The following is a 17,862-nucleotide window of genomic DNA, read 5'->3' on the forward strand; positions in this document are numbered from 1 at the left end:
CATCTATTTATTTGCGCAGGACTGGACTAGATTTTAAATTCAAATTGGTTTTAATGGGGATTTTATTATTTTTATTACTATTTTAATTATTCGGCCAGTTATAATAAGTTTTTTAATGGATGTTTTTAATTGTATTTATATGTATGTTTTTTACTTGGTTGTGAACCGCCCTGAGTCCCTAGGGAGATAGGGCGGTATAAAAATATGAATAAATAAATAAATAAATAAACAAAAGAGATCAGTCTCTACAGGTTTCTGAAAAGCGCAGAGAGAGTAGATCAAATGGTAATCCATTTCTTGGATGCCTCTTCCTCCACGGGTTACAAGTTGTCCTTGGCTTACAACCACAAATTGAGCCCCAAATTGAGGTCGCTCAGTAAGAAATTTAGTCTAGTGAATTTTATGACTTTCCTTGCTATGTTGGTCAAGGGAATCGCCGCAATGGTTAAGTTAGTAAGACGGTCGCTAAGTGAGCTTCCCCATTGACTTTGCTTGCCAGAAGGTTGCAAAAGAGGATCACGTGACCCTGGGACACCACCACCATCATAAGTATGAACTGGTTGACCAACATCCGAATGTAAATCCCGTGACCATCAGTTGCCGCAACGTGTGAAAAATTGTCCTTAGTCACTTGTTTCATGCCATTCTAACTTTGAACGGTCATTAAAGGGACTGTTGTACTTTGAGGACTCTACCTGTACTCAGTGGTGGGATCTTTCCGGCTTGCCTTCCATTGAGGACCTGTATACTGCACGAATCAAGAAGAGGGCCGTGAAAATATTTGCAGATCCCTCGCATCCTGGACATAAACTGTTTCAACTCCTACCCTCAAAACGACGCTATAGAGCACTGCACACCAGAACAACTAGACACAAGAACAGTTTTTTCCCGAAGGCCATCACTCTGCTAAACAAATAATTCCCTCAACACTGTCAGACTATTTACTGAATCTGCACTACTATTAATCGTTTCATAGTTCCCATCACCAATCTCTTTCCACTTATGACTGTATGACTATAACTTGTTGCTGGCAATCCTTATGATTTATATTGCTATATTGATCATCAATTGTGTTGTAAATGTTGTACCTTGATGAAGGTATCTTTTCTTTTATGTACACTGAGAGCATATGCACCAAGACAAATTCCTTGTGTGTCCAATCACACTTGGCCAATAAAAAATTCTATTCTATTCTATTCTATTCTATTCTAACCGGTTCAAAGCTGCGTGCGCATGCATAGTTTGAACAAATCTTCACTTTTGGGTTTCTTCAGAAGAGTAACACAGCTGATTCACACAGCCATCGGCTCTGCTGCCTGAATCAGCTGAGGAGATAAAGGTAGGAAAATGGCACAGGCGGGCAGGCCCATTTGATCGTCGGGGTAAACCGGTTCGCTCCCAGCTGATCGGCGAAGCTACCGGTTTGCCCGAACCGGTCTGAACCAGTAAAATCCCATCACTGCCTGTACTGCCGTTGGAATGCCAAAATCTTTCCCTCTTCAAGGTATTAATAAAGCACATCAGTACAGAGTTTAGAGACTAGAACCCACTGACCTTGAGAAACAAAACAAACTCTGGAGAGCTATCCTCTTCTCTCTCGAGGAAATCATTGTGGTTAGTTTTCATGATGGGCAAAAGAGAGATGATGATCAAAATATCCACAGGAGCCCTGTAGAATTCAGTGAACCTAACACTATTCTGCTCCCAAGCTCCGCTTGCTCCTCTTTCGAATCACAAGGTGTATATGATAACCCAACAGCCTCTACCTTTCTCATTTTTTTCAAGGGTTGAAATAAGCCAGGAGGAGTTTGTAGGCAGAGTTGCAGGTTCTCTTCGCTTTTATACCTCTTGCATTGTTTTATTGCTTTTCTTCTAACCCCATTTTCTCTTAACCAGGTTAGCTTGAACGATTCCCACATTCAAATGGTCGTTCACTGGGCTGGAGAGAAGAGCGATGTGATTGTAGCTTTGGCCCGGGACAGCTTAGCATTGCCAGGTTCCAAATTTAGTGATGTAAGTATTTTGCGTTTTATCTTTGGCTAATTATTGTTTATCAGATATTTACTTTGCATTTAGGCTGGAAAACATTCCCAGAGAAGGTATTTTGATCTTTTCTCAGCATCAACAGAGTCTGCTGCTTTAGTCGCCTTCTTCTTCTTCTTCTTCTTCTTCTTCTTCTTCTTCTTCTTCTTCTTCTTCTTCTTCTTCTTCTTCTTCTTCTTCTTCTTCTTCTCCTCCTCCTCCTCCTCCTCCTCCTCCTCCTCCTCCTCCTCCTCCTCCTCCTCCACCACCACCTCCACCTCCTTTTCTTTCTTTTTCTCCTTCTCCTTCTCCTTCTCCTTCCCCTTCTCCTTCTTCTTCTTCTCCTCCTCTTCCTCCACCTCCACCTCCTTTTCTTTCTTTTTCTCCTTCTTTCTTCCTCCTCCTCCTCCTCCTCCTCCTTCTTCTTCCCTCCTCCTCCTCCCCCTCCCCCGTAAAGAACTCAGCAAATGTAAATCAATTTTTAAACCTTGGATTCTGGTGGTCCTTGAATTACAGCTCTTACCCCTCCTGAGCACCTCGGTGGGAATGACGGAGCAGCAACATCTAGAGAAGCCAAATTTAAGAAAAGCTGATTTTTAGGCTGGCTGGCTGGCAAGATGCCATGCGGTTTTTGGGAGCAGGGAACGGCAATTAACGTGTAAAGTTAAACATAATTAATATTTTTATTCATAAAACCAATTGCCAATTTAATGATAAACTAATTAAAGCACCCAGCTCATTAAATTAATAATTAAAGCATTAAAGCTAATAATCAGATCAAATTAACGCTTCAATAGCTCAACCTTAATTGAATTAAGGCTGATGGGATTCTACCGAGTGCCATAGTCAAGAAAGTTGTGTACCATCTTGGTTACTTTTTCACAACGATCTCACCAGGAACGAGAGGCAGAGCGTGAAGATGGATTTCCACACTTCCTTCTCTGCTCATCCCTGTCCCCATCCAGGAAGCAACTAGAATTGTCCAAAAACAGTTCCTGTCCTATAAAATCAGAAGTCCAGCGAGTTTTGTTTTCTTTCTGAAGGAAAAAGTTTTTCAGCGATCTGTGAAAAGACCCGTTTCTCATGTTTTGCCTCTTTCTTTGCTTAGGTTTATGTTTCCTATGATTATGGGAAAACGTTTAAAAAGATATCCAAAAAATTTGGTTTTGGCCCAGGGAACTCCAGCCAAGCTGTGATCGCGCAGTTCTATCACAGCCCAGCGGACAACAAACGGGTAAGTGAAATCAATAGTTCGGTTGCTGAATGGAGAATTTAGACAGATAATCCTTGATTTACGACTTGCAGTTTGGGGCCAGAATTCCCATTGCTAAAGCAGGGCAGTTGTTAAGTAGGTCACGTCTGATAGTACGACCCTTTGTTTGTCACAGTTGCTAAGTGAATCAATGGATTCATGGGGTCGTTAAGTGAATCTGGGTTTCCCCCATTGACTGCTTGTTGGAAGCCTGTTTGGAAATGATCTGAGAACTTGGGATGTTGCAGCCAATGGAAATACTTAAGAGACCCAATTTGATCTACTGGTTTAAGGCACCAGGCTAGAAACCAGGAAAAGGTGAGTTCTAGTTTCATCTTATGGCACGAAAGCCAGCCAGGTGACTTTGGGCCAGTCACTCTCTCTGAGTCAACTTACCTCTCAGGGTTGTTTCTGTGGGACTAGAACTCACTATCATCTGGCGATTGGCTTAAAGTCACCCAGACAACTTCCATGCCTAAAGCAGAACTAGAACTCACTGTGTCCTGGTGATTGACCCAAAGTCATGCAACCAACTTTCGTGCCTAAAGCAAAACTAGAACTCACCATTTCCTGGTGGTTGGCTCAAAGACATCCAGTTGCTTTCGTGCCTAAGGTGGAGCTAGAACTCACCATCTCCTGGTGGTTGACCCAAAGTCATGCAGCCAACTTTTGGGCCTAATGCGAAACTACAAGTCACCATCTCCTGGTGATTGGCCCAAAGTCATCCAATTGTTTTCACGCCTAAGGTGGAGCTAGAACTCACCATCTCCTGGTTTCTAGCCTGGTGCCATAACGGTATGGATAATCAAACCTGAAGTTTTTAGAACCTTTTTGTTGTTGGCAATCACGCAGCATAAGTAACTATTTAATAAACAACATTAAATTAATTTTGGGAGATGTAATAAGTGCCCTCTCCATATTTCGGGCCTTGGTATATGATCCAAGTAACTTGAGTTTATCCATAAAACCATAGTTAAATATATTGCATCACTTGCAATTGTATGGTTGTCTCTTGACTTGTTCTTTTAATCTGTTTCTCTTTCCTTCCTTCCCCTCCCTTCCATAGTACATCTTTGTCGATGCGTTCTCCCAGTACCTCTGGCTCACCACCGATTTTTGTACCACCGTCCAAGGCTTCCCGGTTCCATTTAAAGCCGCAGACCTCCTCCTGCACAGCCAGCTCCCCAATCTTGTCCTGGGATACGACCGATCCCATCCCAACAAGCAGGTGAATAAGAGAACGGGTGGCTTTCACCCCCAAATCTTTCCTTGGCAGCCAATGAGACGTTCTGCATCCGAAGGGCTTAAGGAAGAAATTTCTTGGACTTCCCAGGGATTTTTCTTCCTGCAAACAGCTGCTTCCCCATTAACCATAAGATGTCCTAGATTCAGGGCAAAAGCTATAGCAATAACAATAGCACTTAGACTTTACAGTGTTTTACTGCCCGCTCTAAGCGGTTTACAGAGTCTTGCCCCCAACAATTGGGGTCCTCATTTTACCCACCTCGGAAGGATGGAACCTGAGTTAACCTTGAGCCGGACAGGATCGAACTCCTCGCTGTGGGCAGAGTTAGCCTGTAATACTGCATTCCTCCCAGGAGTGGGGAGAGAATGGAGATTTTGCAGTATCTTTCCCCCAGGAGTGGGGAGGGAATGGAGATTTTGCAGTATTTCTTCCCCTGCCACGCCCACCAAGCCACACCACGCCCACCAAACCACGCCCACAGAATCAGTAGTAAAAAAAATGGATTTTACCACTGGACCATCTCATGATTGGCCACATCCCTAAGCAGTAAATATGCTGCCTGAAAGGGGCGAGAAAACAGATCCTGAGTTTTCTCCGGCTTTTGCAACTTTGACCATGCTCCGGATTTTGGATCGGGTCAGTTGCCTTTGGATTTTTTTTTTAATTTGCATTTATATCCCGCCCTTCTCCGAAGACTCAGGGCGGCTTACATTGTGTTAAGCAATAGTCTTCATCCATTTGTATATGATATACAAAGTCAACTTTTATTGCCCCCAACAATCTGGGTCCTCATTTTACCTACCTTATAAAGGATGGAAGGCTGAGTCAACCTTGGGCCTGGTGGGACTAGAACCTGCAGTAATTGCAAGCAGCTGCTGTTAATAACAGACTGCATTAGTCTGTTGAGCCACCAGATTTGTGTCTCAGTCCCTCTTCTGTCCAAGACGGACAGGAAATTCGCCAGCCCTCCCCCCCTGTCATCGTCTCTCCCCCCCCCCTCCCCACACCTCTTTTCCGACAAGAATCCTGCTTTTGTTCTTCGTCAGCTCTGCTCGACATTGTTTGCTGGTGCTTGGAAGGAGGCAACCCCAGGATGGAGCAACAGATGCCAGAGAATGTACCAGCTGCTTTGATTCTGGCAGCAACGAGGCTGTTTGTCTTCTGTGGTCACACACCCGTATTTTTATGCTTTCTTTCTGCTCCGATGCACCCATGTCTTTTTTTTTTCTTTTCACTTAGCCACAGGGAGTGGGGGAAATACTGCCTGGGGATGAATATAATGCAGTATTTCTGTCTTCCTGGTCTCATTAGGCAGAAAATTTTGCCCTGTCCTTTCTCTTTCCTTCCGTTCTTCCCCTCATTCTTTTTCCGTAGAAAATAGGATTATTATTTTTCTTTTTCTTTTTTCCTTCTTCCATTTTCTTTCTTCCTTCTCCCTTCCCTTCCCTTTTCATCCTTCCCTCCTTTCCTTTCCTTTCCTTTCCTTTCCTTTCCTTTCCTTTCCTTTCCTTTCCTTTCCTCCATCTTTTCTTCCTTTCCTTTCCGTTCCTTTCCTTTCCTTCCCTTTCTTTTCCTTTCCTTTCCTTTCCTTTCTTTTCCTTTCCTCTCCTCTCCTTTCTTTTCATCCTTTCTTCTCTTTTCCCCTTTCCTTTCCTATTTTTCTTTTTCTTTCCTTCTTTCTTCTCTTTCCCTTTCCCATTCCCTTTCCCTTTCCCTTCCCTTCTTCCTATCCCCATTCCTTTCCTCCCCTTCCCCTGGTTCATGGCAAAGAATCCTTGATGGCTTTTATTATTCTGCTCTTCGAATTTAACTTGCCCTGACTCGACTTTCAAATACGTCTTGCCATCTTCTCATATTTTTTTTCAGCTCTGGAAATCGGACGATTTTGGGCAAACCTGGATTATGATTCACGAACACGTGAAGTCCTTCGCTTGGTAAGTTCTGTAATTTATTCCTGGGCACTCTTTATTCCCCCCGCACAAATTTTACTTCCCTCCAATCTGGGATGCTTTTTAGAATAGAATAGGATAGAATAGAATAGAATAGAATAGAATAGAATAGAATTTTTATTGGCCAAGTGTGATTGGACACACAAGGAATTTGTCTTGGTGCATAGGCTCTCAGTGTGCATAAAAGAAAAGATACCTTCATCAAGGTACAACATTTATAACACAATTGATGGTCAATATATCAATATAAATCATAAGGATTGCCAGCAACAAAGTTACAGTCATACAGTCATAAGTGGAAAGAGATTGGTGATTTCAAAAGAGATTTCAAACGAGAATGTCCCAAACCTTGTAAGATTCCGTGACCTCCCAAAATGTTGGCCAAAATTTTATATATATATATATATATATATATATATATATATATATGTAGGTAGGTAGGTAGGTAGGTAGGTATATGTATATGTATATGTATATGTATATGTATATGTATATAAAATTTTGGCCAACATTTTGGGAGGTCACCAAATATATATATATATGTTTTCTGAGGTTTTCGCGGGTGTTTGTATGTAGGTCTTCGGTTATTCGGGTTTTCTCCCACGTAAAATTGGAAGTGTCTTGGCGACGTTTTGACGAAGTCTCATTTGTCATCTTAGAAGCACGAAGCAGAAAACACCAGCCTGAAGATAACGAATGAGACTTCGTCCAAACGTCGCCAACACACTTCCAATTTTATGCGGGAGAAAACCTGAATAACCAAAGACCTACATATGTATGTATGTATGTATGTATGTATAAAAAGAAGGGTTATTTTGTTTATTTGCTGCCCTGTCCCTTCCTCTCTCCCTCCACTCGTGGTATCCATATGGACTACCAGGGGTCGCTGGTCTCCAGATTGAAAAACTTTGTCCTAGGTCAGGGGTGTCAAACTCGATTTCATGGAGGGCCACATCAGTGTTGGGTTTCACCTTGGGGAGCCGGAGTAGGTGTGGCCAGGGTGGGCATAGCCAGCTCATCATGTCAGGGGCACCTGTGGTGGCCCAAGTGCTCTGCCAGCGAAAACTGAGCTTGGGAGTGCCATGTGCGGGCCAGTCCTTGGCTATTTCCAGGGCAGCCCCGCGGGCCACTTCTGGCTCTCAGGCCTTGAGTTTGACACCCCTGTCCTAGGTGCCTTTGACTGACCATGATTGGAGGCAGTATTGGGTAGAAGCGGCATTATTGAGTGTTTCTCAACCTCCAAGCTTCACAATATTCTCTGTTCGTCAGCATACTAGTTGAGGAAATCTGGGAGTTGAAACTCCAACCTTCGTAAAGTTGCTGAGGTTGAGAAACGGTGATCTAATCCAGCGGTCACCAACCGGTGGTCCATGAGAAAATTTTGGTGGTCCGCAAAAAAAATTATTTGCATTTTTTTATATTGCACTAAATCAGGGGGTCCTCAAACTACGGTCCTTGGGACGGATACGTGCAACATTTGTGTTGCTGCAGAGAGTCTCCTCCTTCGGGGTCTTTTTGTGTGGGTCGGAGCGGGGCAGAAATTCCAACTTGGGGTCTGCTTCAGCCTCCTGGTGCAGGGCTTTGGGCAATAGCTGGAGGGAAGTGCTGCTGGTGGTAAAGAGCCTGTTAATCAGCTAATGGTTCCCCTTCCTCTTATCAGATCACAGCCTCATATTGGACTTGCCGTGACTGCAGCTCTTCCCTCTGTTTTCCAAGTTCATACCTACATACTGTATTTTTCGGAGTATAAGATGGACCTTCCTTCCCATCCCCATAAAAGCGAGTGAAAATTTAGGCATGTCTTGTAGACCGAATGATAGGTGGCTCAGGGGCTAGGACGTTGAGCTTGTCGATCGAAAGGTCGGCAGCTCAGCGGTTCGAATCCCTAGTGCTGCCGTGTAACGGGGTGAGCTCCCGTTACTTGTCCCAGCTTATGCCAACCTAGCAGTTTCGAAAGCACATAAAAAATGCAAGTAGAAAAAATAGGGACCACCTTTGGTGGGGAGGGAACAGCGTTCCGTGCGCCTTTGGCGTTGAGTCATGCCGGCCACATGACCACGGAGACGTCTTCAGACAGTGCTGGCTCTTTGGCTTTGAAACGAAGATGAGCACTGCCCCCTAGAGTCGGCAACGACTAGCACGTATGTGCGAGGGGAACCTTTACCTTTACCTTTACCTGTAGACCAAATACGGGCGTTTTTGGCCTCCCGAACCTCCGTGTGTCACGTTTTCGCCCTCCCAGGCTCCCCATGAAGTACTCTGCAGTGCTCCGCACAGCCCGTTTTAGCCAAAAACAGTTTTGCCAAAAATGGGCCATGTGGAGCACTGCTTCTATAGATCTGGGAGGGCAAAAACATGATATACATGGAGGGCTTGGGAGCTCAAACATAGGCCCGTTTTTCACAAAAACGGGCTGTGCGGAGCACCACAGAGTGCTTCTGGGGGCCAGGGAGGGCAAAAATCCAACACACGGAGGCCAAAAACTGTATTTTTTTTCTTGTTTTTCTCCTGTAAATGTAGGTGCATCTTATAGTCCGAAAAATACGGTACCATTTCAAATTCCTTCTACTATGTATTCTACTATTATATTATATATTCTACTACTATACTTCTACTATAGAGCACTGCACACCAGAACAATTAGACACAAGAACAGTTTTTTCCCGAAGGCCATCACTCTGCTAAACAAATAATTCCCTCAACACTGTCAAACTATTTACTGAATCTGCACTACTATTAATCTTCTCATCGTTCCCATCACCCATCTCCTCCCACTTATGACTGTATGACTGTAACTTTGTTGCTGGCAATCCTTATGATTGATATTGATATATTGATCATCAATTGTGTTGTAAATGTTGTACCTTGATGAACGTATCTTTTCTTTTATGTACACTGAGAGAATATGCACCAAGATAAATTCCTTGTGTGTCCAATCACACTTGGCCAATAAAATTCTATTCTATTCTATTCTAGTCCGAAAAATACGGTACCATTTCAAATTCCTTCTACTATGTGGGCTTCAGTTCCCAGAATTCCCCCGCCAGCATGAAAAGTTCACGAATCTTATAGATGCCAACTGTGGAAACCCCTGGTCTAAATGAAATAAATAAATAAATAAATCACTTTTTTTTCCTATACACCAATTTCCACCCTCCCCCTTTTCTTCTGCCGTTAAGGGGCGTGGAGCCGTACGACAAGCCAAATACAATTTACATCGAGCGGCACGAGCCCAATTTGTCCTCAACGGTCCTCCGCAGCACGGATTTCTTCCAGACGCGGGAAAATAAAGAGATTTTGCTGGAAGAGGTGGAAGACTTCCAGCTCAGGGACAAATACCTCTTTGCAACGAAATCTGGGGTAAGAAAATGCCCTCTCGGGGGCTGCAGAGGTGTATCGTCCACCACCCACCCACCGATTGTAAGTTCCCGTCTAGATCAGGGCAGGGCTGAGCTGCTGGGGGTTCGGGAAAACCTCTAGCTAAGATTCTGCGCAGTTCGGAGAACCCCCAAATCCCACTCCTGTTGGCCCCGCCCCACCCATCCTGCCCCACCCCTCCCAGGAGTCCCCATGCAGCCCGTTTTGGATGCAGGTAAGTGCAGGGTGTGTGCGGAGGCTTGGGGAGGGTGAAAAACGGGCCTACCAGAAGTTTGGGAAGCCTGTTTCCGGCCTCCAGAGGGCCTCCGGAGCCTAGGGAGGCTGTTTTCACCCTCCCGGAGGCTTGAGAAAAGCCTCCAGAGCCCGGGGAGGGCAAAAACGCCCCCCCCCCCGCCACCATGGTACAGGAGGCTGACTAAGCCACGCCTATCATGGCCTGTTTTGGATGCAGATAACTGCAGGGCGTGCACAGAGGCTCGGGGAGGGCAGAAAATGGGCTGACCAGAAGTTCAGGAAGCCTGTTTCTGGCCTCCTGAGGGCCCATGTAGCCTGGGGAGGCTGTTTATGCCCTCCCAAAAACTCGAGAAGAGCCTCTGGAGCCCGGGGAGGGCAAAAATGCCCCCCATCCCCGTGGTGCAGGAGGCTGTCTAGGCCACACCCACCATGGCCACGCCCACCCAGCAGCCGGGCAGAGAATCTCTTACCAAAATTTTTGAAGCCCATCCCTGGATCAGGGGTCTCCAACCTTGGCAACTTTTAAGACTTGTGGACTCCAACTCCCAGAATTCCCCAGCCAGCCTGGAATTCTGGGAGTTTGAAGTCCACAAGTCTTAAAAGTTGCCAAGGTTGGAGACCCCTGATCTAGATGGACGTGCATTTCAAACAGGGACGGCCTTACTCTGCCAGGCTCTTTTGCAAAGTTTGTTCTCCAACTTGGTAGAAGAACGAAGAGTTCGCTCAGAGGTTGTTCTAGGACTTTCCCATTTGTATTTAAAATTCAGTTCGTATTTGTAATTTAGATCGATGAATGATTCTTACGAGGTCTGGCACAGTTTGCAGCGGACTGGCTGCAACGCTGTACGAATTTGAAGGCCAGGAGAATAACATAAATAAGCATTTGAACACAGGCCACTGAGGGGCAAACCTCGGTTTATTTGTTCAGGAATTTTAACATGTTACCCATGCCTGTCTGGGCCTCATGCTTGGCTACAAACCGTTCATCGCTGTTAAATTCATCCCTTAAAAACAAAAATCACAAGACTACCAAAAATAAAAAAAAAATAAAAAAAGGGGGGGGGAAGCAAAGCTCTAAAAAAAAAACAGCATGAAAAAGAAATTCATCTTCTCCTAAATTATAATAAAGGGGGACCACTCTTTGTTTTTTTATTTCTTGGTCCGGCTTTTGGGGTGGGGAGGAGCAGAATTAGATATTGATGATATTTTTACACGGAACAGGTTATTCCAGAAGCATCCCATTAAACATCTTAAAGTATTCTGTGTGAAACCAGCGGTCCTGCAAAGCACCCCCTGAAAAGCTGGTTTTTGTACCTTGGTGCAAAATGCACAATTAACATAGATTAACAGAGCTGGAAGGGATCCTTTAGGTCATCTAGTCCAACCCCCCACCCGAGCAGGAGACCCTACACCAGTGGTGGCGAACCTTTTCGGCACCGAGTGCTGGGCCATCGCCCAGAAGAGGAGCTGCCCAGGGCACATGCGGGTGCCCGAAAATAAACAACTGGTTTCCGGCACACACATGCGCGCCAGCCAGCTAGTCTTCCGGGTTTCTGGCACGCATGCGCGCGCGACAATCAGCTGGCCGGTATGCATGTTCACGCAGGAAAACGGAAGACCACCTTTTCCTGTTTTTGGCACTGCCACACACGTAAAAACCAGCTGATCATCGTGTGCGCATACGTGCCGGAAACCCAAAAGAGGAACAGACAACGCTGCGCGTGCCAGGCAACATGGCTCCGCGTGCCACGGCCCTACACTATCCCCGACAAATGGCAGTCCAGTCTCTTCTTGAAAGCTTCCAGTGATGAAGCTCCCACAACTTCTGAAGGCAACTTCTGTTCCATCAGTTGATTGCTCTCACTGTTGGAAAATTTCTCCTTATTTTAATTGATTTAGACGGGATGGTTAGATCACTGTTTTCTTCAGAGACTTCTAAACTACTGGCATACCACTCTGGGATTATTTGCAAGTTAAAAGGTCTCCCTTTAGAACAGGGGTCCTCCCCAACCTCTGGGCCGCAACCTACTACCTATTTACAACTGGGCCATGTGTGCGGCGGGCCACTGAGCATGCGATCGCTCGCACGCACAACTCAACTTGTGCAAGTAGATCTGGGCACAAATGCTTGTGTGGCCTGGCCTGCCACTCATGGGGGACGGTTCCCCTCTTCTCTCACCCACCAGCCGGGCCACCAAGCCGGAAAAGTTGAGGAACGCTGTTTCAGAACAGTGTTTCTTAACCTTGGCGATTTTAAGATGGGTGGACTTCAACTCCCAGAGTTCCCCTGCTGGCTGGGGAATTCTGGGAGTTGAATTCCACCCATCTTAAAATCGCCAACATTGAGAAACGCTACTTTAGAAAATATACAGTAGTGGCCAAAATTGTGGAAACCTTTTGGGAAAAGTGTATTTTTGAGGTTTGATGACTAATAACACCATTTTCTTTGAAGTAGTACCATAAAGTTATGTATCAAAGGAAAGATAATTTAATCAAGAATGTAATGCAATAACTTTCATGAAGGATTTACTATTAGAATAGCAGTTACAGTATAAAGAAGAAAAGTGAAACACGTTGAAAAAACTGGATATACAAAAATGATCACCACAGAAAAAACAAGATATACACAAATTATAATGTCAGTTAATAGTTATTTGAGTAACCTTAAGCATGAATTATGGCCTTACAATGTCTTCTCATGGAGTGAACCAAGTCTTTTAGTTCTGCAGCTGTTATAATGTGAAACCATGATTGAATGATGGCTTCTATTAACTGGGTTTTATTGCTGGGTCGCTTCTGACTAACAAGTTTCTTTAGTCGGCTCCAGAGGTGGGTTTCAGCAGGTTCTGACCAATTCTGGAGAATAGGTAGCAGATATTTTAAGTAGTTCAGAGAACCGATAGTAAAAATTCTGACTGGCCCCACCCACATCTATTCCCTGCCTCCCAAGTCCCAGCTAATCAGGAGGAAATGGGGATTTTGCAGTAACCTTCCCCTGCCACACCCACCAAGCTACGCCCACCAAGCCATAACCACAACCAGTAGTAAAAAAATTTGAAACGCACCACTGGTCGGCTCCATCGATTTTCAATTGGGTTAAAGTCAGGGCTATTCCCAGGCCATTCCAGTAGTGGAATAGGATTATCTTGAAACTGTCCGCCCCCCAAAAAAGTAGTGATATTAGACATCAACCCTCAAAAATAAACTTTTCCCAAAAGGTTCCCACAATTTGGGCCACTCCTGTATCTATCTACTGTGTCCAAACATTTGATGGAGAGATTTCCTTCCAACAAGCAGGAACAAAACCAATTGTTGTTGTTTTAAAATTTATTACGACATGTTCCAGGACTGCCCAAACTCCAATATTCACCTGCACACGATGTACTTTCTTAGAAAGGAAGAAGAGAGAGAAATTTCTCCCTTCGCTGGCCAACTGGTGTGAACAAGGCATTTTGAACCCGGTTTTCACCTTTTACGCTAAGCAAGGTCATGGCCTCTGCACTGTTCCTGACAAGTTCTCATACTTCGTTCTGGCCTCGCGCCTCCTTGTTTTGGTTGTGTTGTTCTTCTCAGAAAGAAATTTGATGCGTTTGTGGTAGCCATGCTATCAAGACAGAGAGACCTGATTGGGGTAGATTGGAATGGAATGGAATGGAATGGAATGGAATGGAATGGAGTAGAGTAGAGTAGAGTAGAGTAGAGTAGAGTAGAGTAGAGTAGAGTAGAGTAGAGTAGAGTAGAGTAGAGTAGAGTAGAATAGAATAGAATAGAATAGAATAGAATAGAATAGAATAGAATAGAATAGAATAGAATTTTATTGGCCAAGTGTGATTGGACACACAAGGAATTTGTCTTGGTACATACGCTCTCAGTGTACCTAAAAAAACAAGATAAGTTCATCAGCAATCATATGGTACAACACTTCATGATAGTCATAGGGTACAAATAAGCAATCAGGAAACAATCAATATCAATATATATCATAAGGATACAAGCAACAAAGTTGCAGTCATGTGGAAGGAGATGGGTGATGGGAACAATGAGAAGATTAATAGTAGTGCAGATTTAGTAAATAGTTTGACAGTGTTGAGGGAATGATTTGTTTAGCAGAGTGATGGCATTCGGGGGAAAAACTGTTCATGTATCTAGTTGTTCTGGTGTGCAGTGCTCTTTAGCGTTGTTTTGAGGGTAGGAGTTGAAAAAGTTTGTCCAGGATATGAGGGGTCTGTAAATATTTTCCCAGCCCTCTTTTTGACAGTATATAGGTCCTCAATGGAAGGCAGATTGGTAGCCATTGTTTTTTCTGCAGTTCTAATGATCCTCTGAAGTCTGTGTCTTTCTTGTTGGGTTGCAGAACCAAACCAGACAGTTCTAGAGGTGCAGATGACAGACTCAATAATTCCTCTGTAGAACTGGATCAGCAGCTCCTTGGGCAGTTTGAGCTTTCTGAGTTGGCACAGAAAGAACATTCTTTGTTGTGCTTTTTTGATGATGTTTTTGATGTTAGGTGTCCATTTTAGATCTTGCGATGGTTTGAGTTGACATCACTGGAGATTTTTAAGAAGATACTGGACAGTCACTTGTCTGAGATAGTCCCACTCTGCTCTATTCCATTCCATTCCATTCCATTCCATTCCATCCCATCCCATCCCATCCCATCCCATCCCTATTCTAATTCCTATTCTAATTCCTTATTCCATTCTATTCTATTCTATTCTATTCTATTCTATTCTATTCTATTCTATTCTATTCTATTCTATTCTATTCATTCTAAAAAGCAGTTTTTACATTCATTGGTGAATACCAATGAATACGACATAGATGATGATGTTTCCAGGAGAAAAAAAATTCTGTCTCTTTCTCTCTTGCTCTCTCTCTCTCACACGCCACTTCTTTTCAATCCGCAACCGCAGCATAGTTACAACATTGTGGCATTTGTTAATTGCTTGGAGACCAACCAACAAGTGAATAAGTATTGGCTTAGGCTGCGCGCCCAAAACCACCGGTGTTTAAACTATCCCATTGTAGCAAATGGATTCAGTTCGTTGAGCCACGGTGAATTTGGAACAGTAGTTTCTGGCAAACTTCCATGGAAAAAAGAAGTTGGTGGGGTTTTTTTTGGGTTTAAGTTTCAGAATTCTGCAGTACGTGTATACCTGCACAAAGTAGTTTTTGGGATGGACACAATCCTGGGAGGACCTTGTACGGCTAGTCCTTGACTTATGACCATAACTGAGCCCAACATTTCTATCGCTTAGGTGGTTGTTAAATAAATCATGCCTGATCTTATGCCCCCCCTTTTTTTTTTTTACCACTTTGGTTAAGTCAATACCTCTGGTTATTAAATGAATCATGCGGCCATTAAGAAAACCCAGCTTCCCCGTTTGGCTTTGCTTGTTTGAAAAGATGTCTAGGAAGTTCTCAAAAGATGGTCGCGTGATCTTGGGATCCAGCAACCCTCGTAAATACATGCCTGTCGGAGTTTGTTGCAGCACACACAAGTGTGATGCTTATGTATATTGTTATGACAAAATAAATAAATAAATAAATAAATTAAGCAGGATTCAAAATGTCTTTATATACATAACAACACATAAGACATACAAAACTGTAGCAAGGGTGAAATTTACTTACTTTCCCTACCGGTTCGCCAATGTGCGTGTGCCGTTGTCTGCGCATGCGCAGAGGCTTAAAATGTTGCAAAAAAGTGATGTCATGATGTTTGCCTCCCACAGCCGCCGCTACTGGTTCACCCAAACCGGATAGAAGCGGCTGGATTTCACCCCTGCCTTGTTGGTTTTCCCACGTTGTAGAGAAGAGAAATAGCAAGTACAAACACAGCACAAAATGGAAGTACAGAATGGAGAAGGCAAAATGGAGAAGAGAAGCTGGTGCCCTCAAGCTTATATATAGAACAGTTAAGCCACACCCAGGCTCCAAACTGTCTCTTATGGCCCCATACAACAAATACTATGTTTCAGTTACCAAACAGTCCCAATTGGCTGATCTGTTGCCTATTCCAGTCAATGAATATTCATACTCTGACAGTGCCGGTTGCCAAGCGCCCAAATTATGATCCTATGAGTGGGGAATGCTGTGATGGTCATAAGTGCAAGGACCAGTCCTAAGTCTGAGGACTGGTACTAAGCCACTTTCTTCAGTGCCCTTATAACTTATAACGACCATTCATAACTTTGAATGGTCGCGAAACGATCGATTTGTAAGTTAAGAACTCCCCGTTTAGTCTTTAAAAGGACATTAAAAAAGCTGAAAAACAATTTCTAGGTTTACCAGAGGTGAGCCAGATGAGCAGAATTTCGTAAGGCAAACTTGTTTGACAATGTGAACTCTGAAAACATCTCTTGGTAAAGTTGTTGTGATTTCCTGTATCATTGGGCTGCATTGCTAGAGTCCCAAAGACAAACGTGTTTAAACATTAAACTGAAATTTAGTCCTGGACCTCAGTGAAATGTGGAGATTTATGGAGGGCCTGGTTTTTACCGTATTTTTTGGACTATAAGACACACCTAAATTTAGAAGAGGAAAACAACAACAAAAAAGTTTTTGGCTTCTGTGCCCCCCATTTTTGGCCCTTTTTCCGCCCCTTTTCCAGCCTTTTTTCCAGCCCATTTTTGAGCCTTTTTTCTACCAGTTTTGAAGGCATTTTTGGTCCATTTTCGAGGTTCTTTTCGGCCCATTTTGGTGGCTTTTTTCAGCCCATTTTTGAGGCTTTATGGCTCATTTTTTTCCAAAAAAAGCCTTGAAAACGGGCTGAAAAAAAGCCATGAAAACAGACCCAAAAAAAGAAAAAAAGGCTGGAAAAAGGACCAAAAACGGGGCATGTGGAAGCCAGAAAACAGCCAGCGTCATTGGGCAGAGCTTTGGCAATATTCAGTCTATAAAACACACAGACATTTTCACCCCCTTTTAGGAGACAAAAAAATGTGTCTTATAGTCCAAAAAATACGGTACTTTTTTTCAGTTTGCAGAAAATTTAATCAAAAAGCTTTTTTTTCGGACTCAGGATGAAAGAGCCAGAATATTTGATTTTTCTCTGTTCTTCTTTTTCTCTTCGTAGCCTCTGTCAGGGGATCAGTTACAAACATCGGTTCAACTTTGGGTCTCCTTTTACCGGAAGCCAATGCAGGCTGCACAGTTTGCAACAAGGCACCCCATTAAGGTACGAACAAATGTGGGGAGACTAGAAACTTTATTCAGCCGTTAACCACGCTTCTATAACCAGCATGCTTTCTTTCGGATTTTTTTTTTTTTGCATGTTACCATAGATTGTAGGCATCCTTTAAAACAGTGGTTCTCACCCTGTGGGTCGCGACCCTGTTGGGGGTCGAATGACGATTTGCCAGGGGTCGCCTAAGACCATCGGAAATATGGGAAGTATACTTGTGAGTTGAAGAATCGCGCTCCAATGGTTGACTCCACAAGCCAGCTGCACGCTCTTCAAATCTCTAGCCGAATTCGGCTTCAGGCGCGATGAATTAAAAAAAGAGAGAAATCTTTGCTCTGGTGTCTCCCTCTCAAGCCAGCTGCAATCACTCCCAATCGCTAGCCTAATCTGGCTTCAGGCGTGATAAACTTAATAGGGGAGGAGTCTCCGCTTTAATGCCTCCGTCCTCAAGGCAATCGCAAGCAGTTCAGATCGCTAGCCAATATGGCTTCAGGCGCGATAAATTCAAAACGAAAATAATTTTACGGTTGGGGTCGCCACATTGTGGGGAATTGTATTAAAGGGGTCGCAGCACTATAAAGGTTGAGAACCACTG

The 17,862-nt window shown here is 43.9% G+C and overlaps 1 protein-coding gene across 1 annotated transcript in view; it reads left to right on the forward strand.

The window, feature by feature from the left end:
* SORL1 (sortilin related receptor 1) overlaps positions 1-17,862 on the forward strand; it is a 106,971-nt gene that overhangs the window by 18,838 nt on the left and 70,271 nt on the right. The window contains exons 2-7 of the mRNA XM_058194380.1: positions 1,897-2,013; positions 3,131-3,256; positions 4,341-4,502; positions 6,387-6,454; positions 9,649-9,829; positions 17,160-17,261. Coding sequence (XP_058050363.1) covers positions 1,897-2,013; positions 3,131-3,256; positions 4,341-4,502; positions 6,387-6,454; positions 9,649-9,829; positions 17,160-17,261 — 756 coding nt within the window. The remainder of the gene's footprint in view (positions 1-1,896; positions 2,014-3,130; positions 3,257-4,340; positions 4,503-6,386; positions 6,455-9,648; positions 9,830-17,159; positions 17,262-17,862) is intronic.

Source organism: Ahaetulla prasina, chromosome 9, assembly GCF_028640845.1.
Source record: "Ahaetulla prasina isolate Xishuangbanna chromosome 9, ASM2864084v1, whole genome shotgun sequence".
In the NCBI taxonomy this organism is placed as follows: Eukaryota; Metazoa; Chordata; class Lepidosauria; order Squamata; family Colubridae; genus Ahaetulla; species Ahaetulla prasina.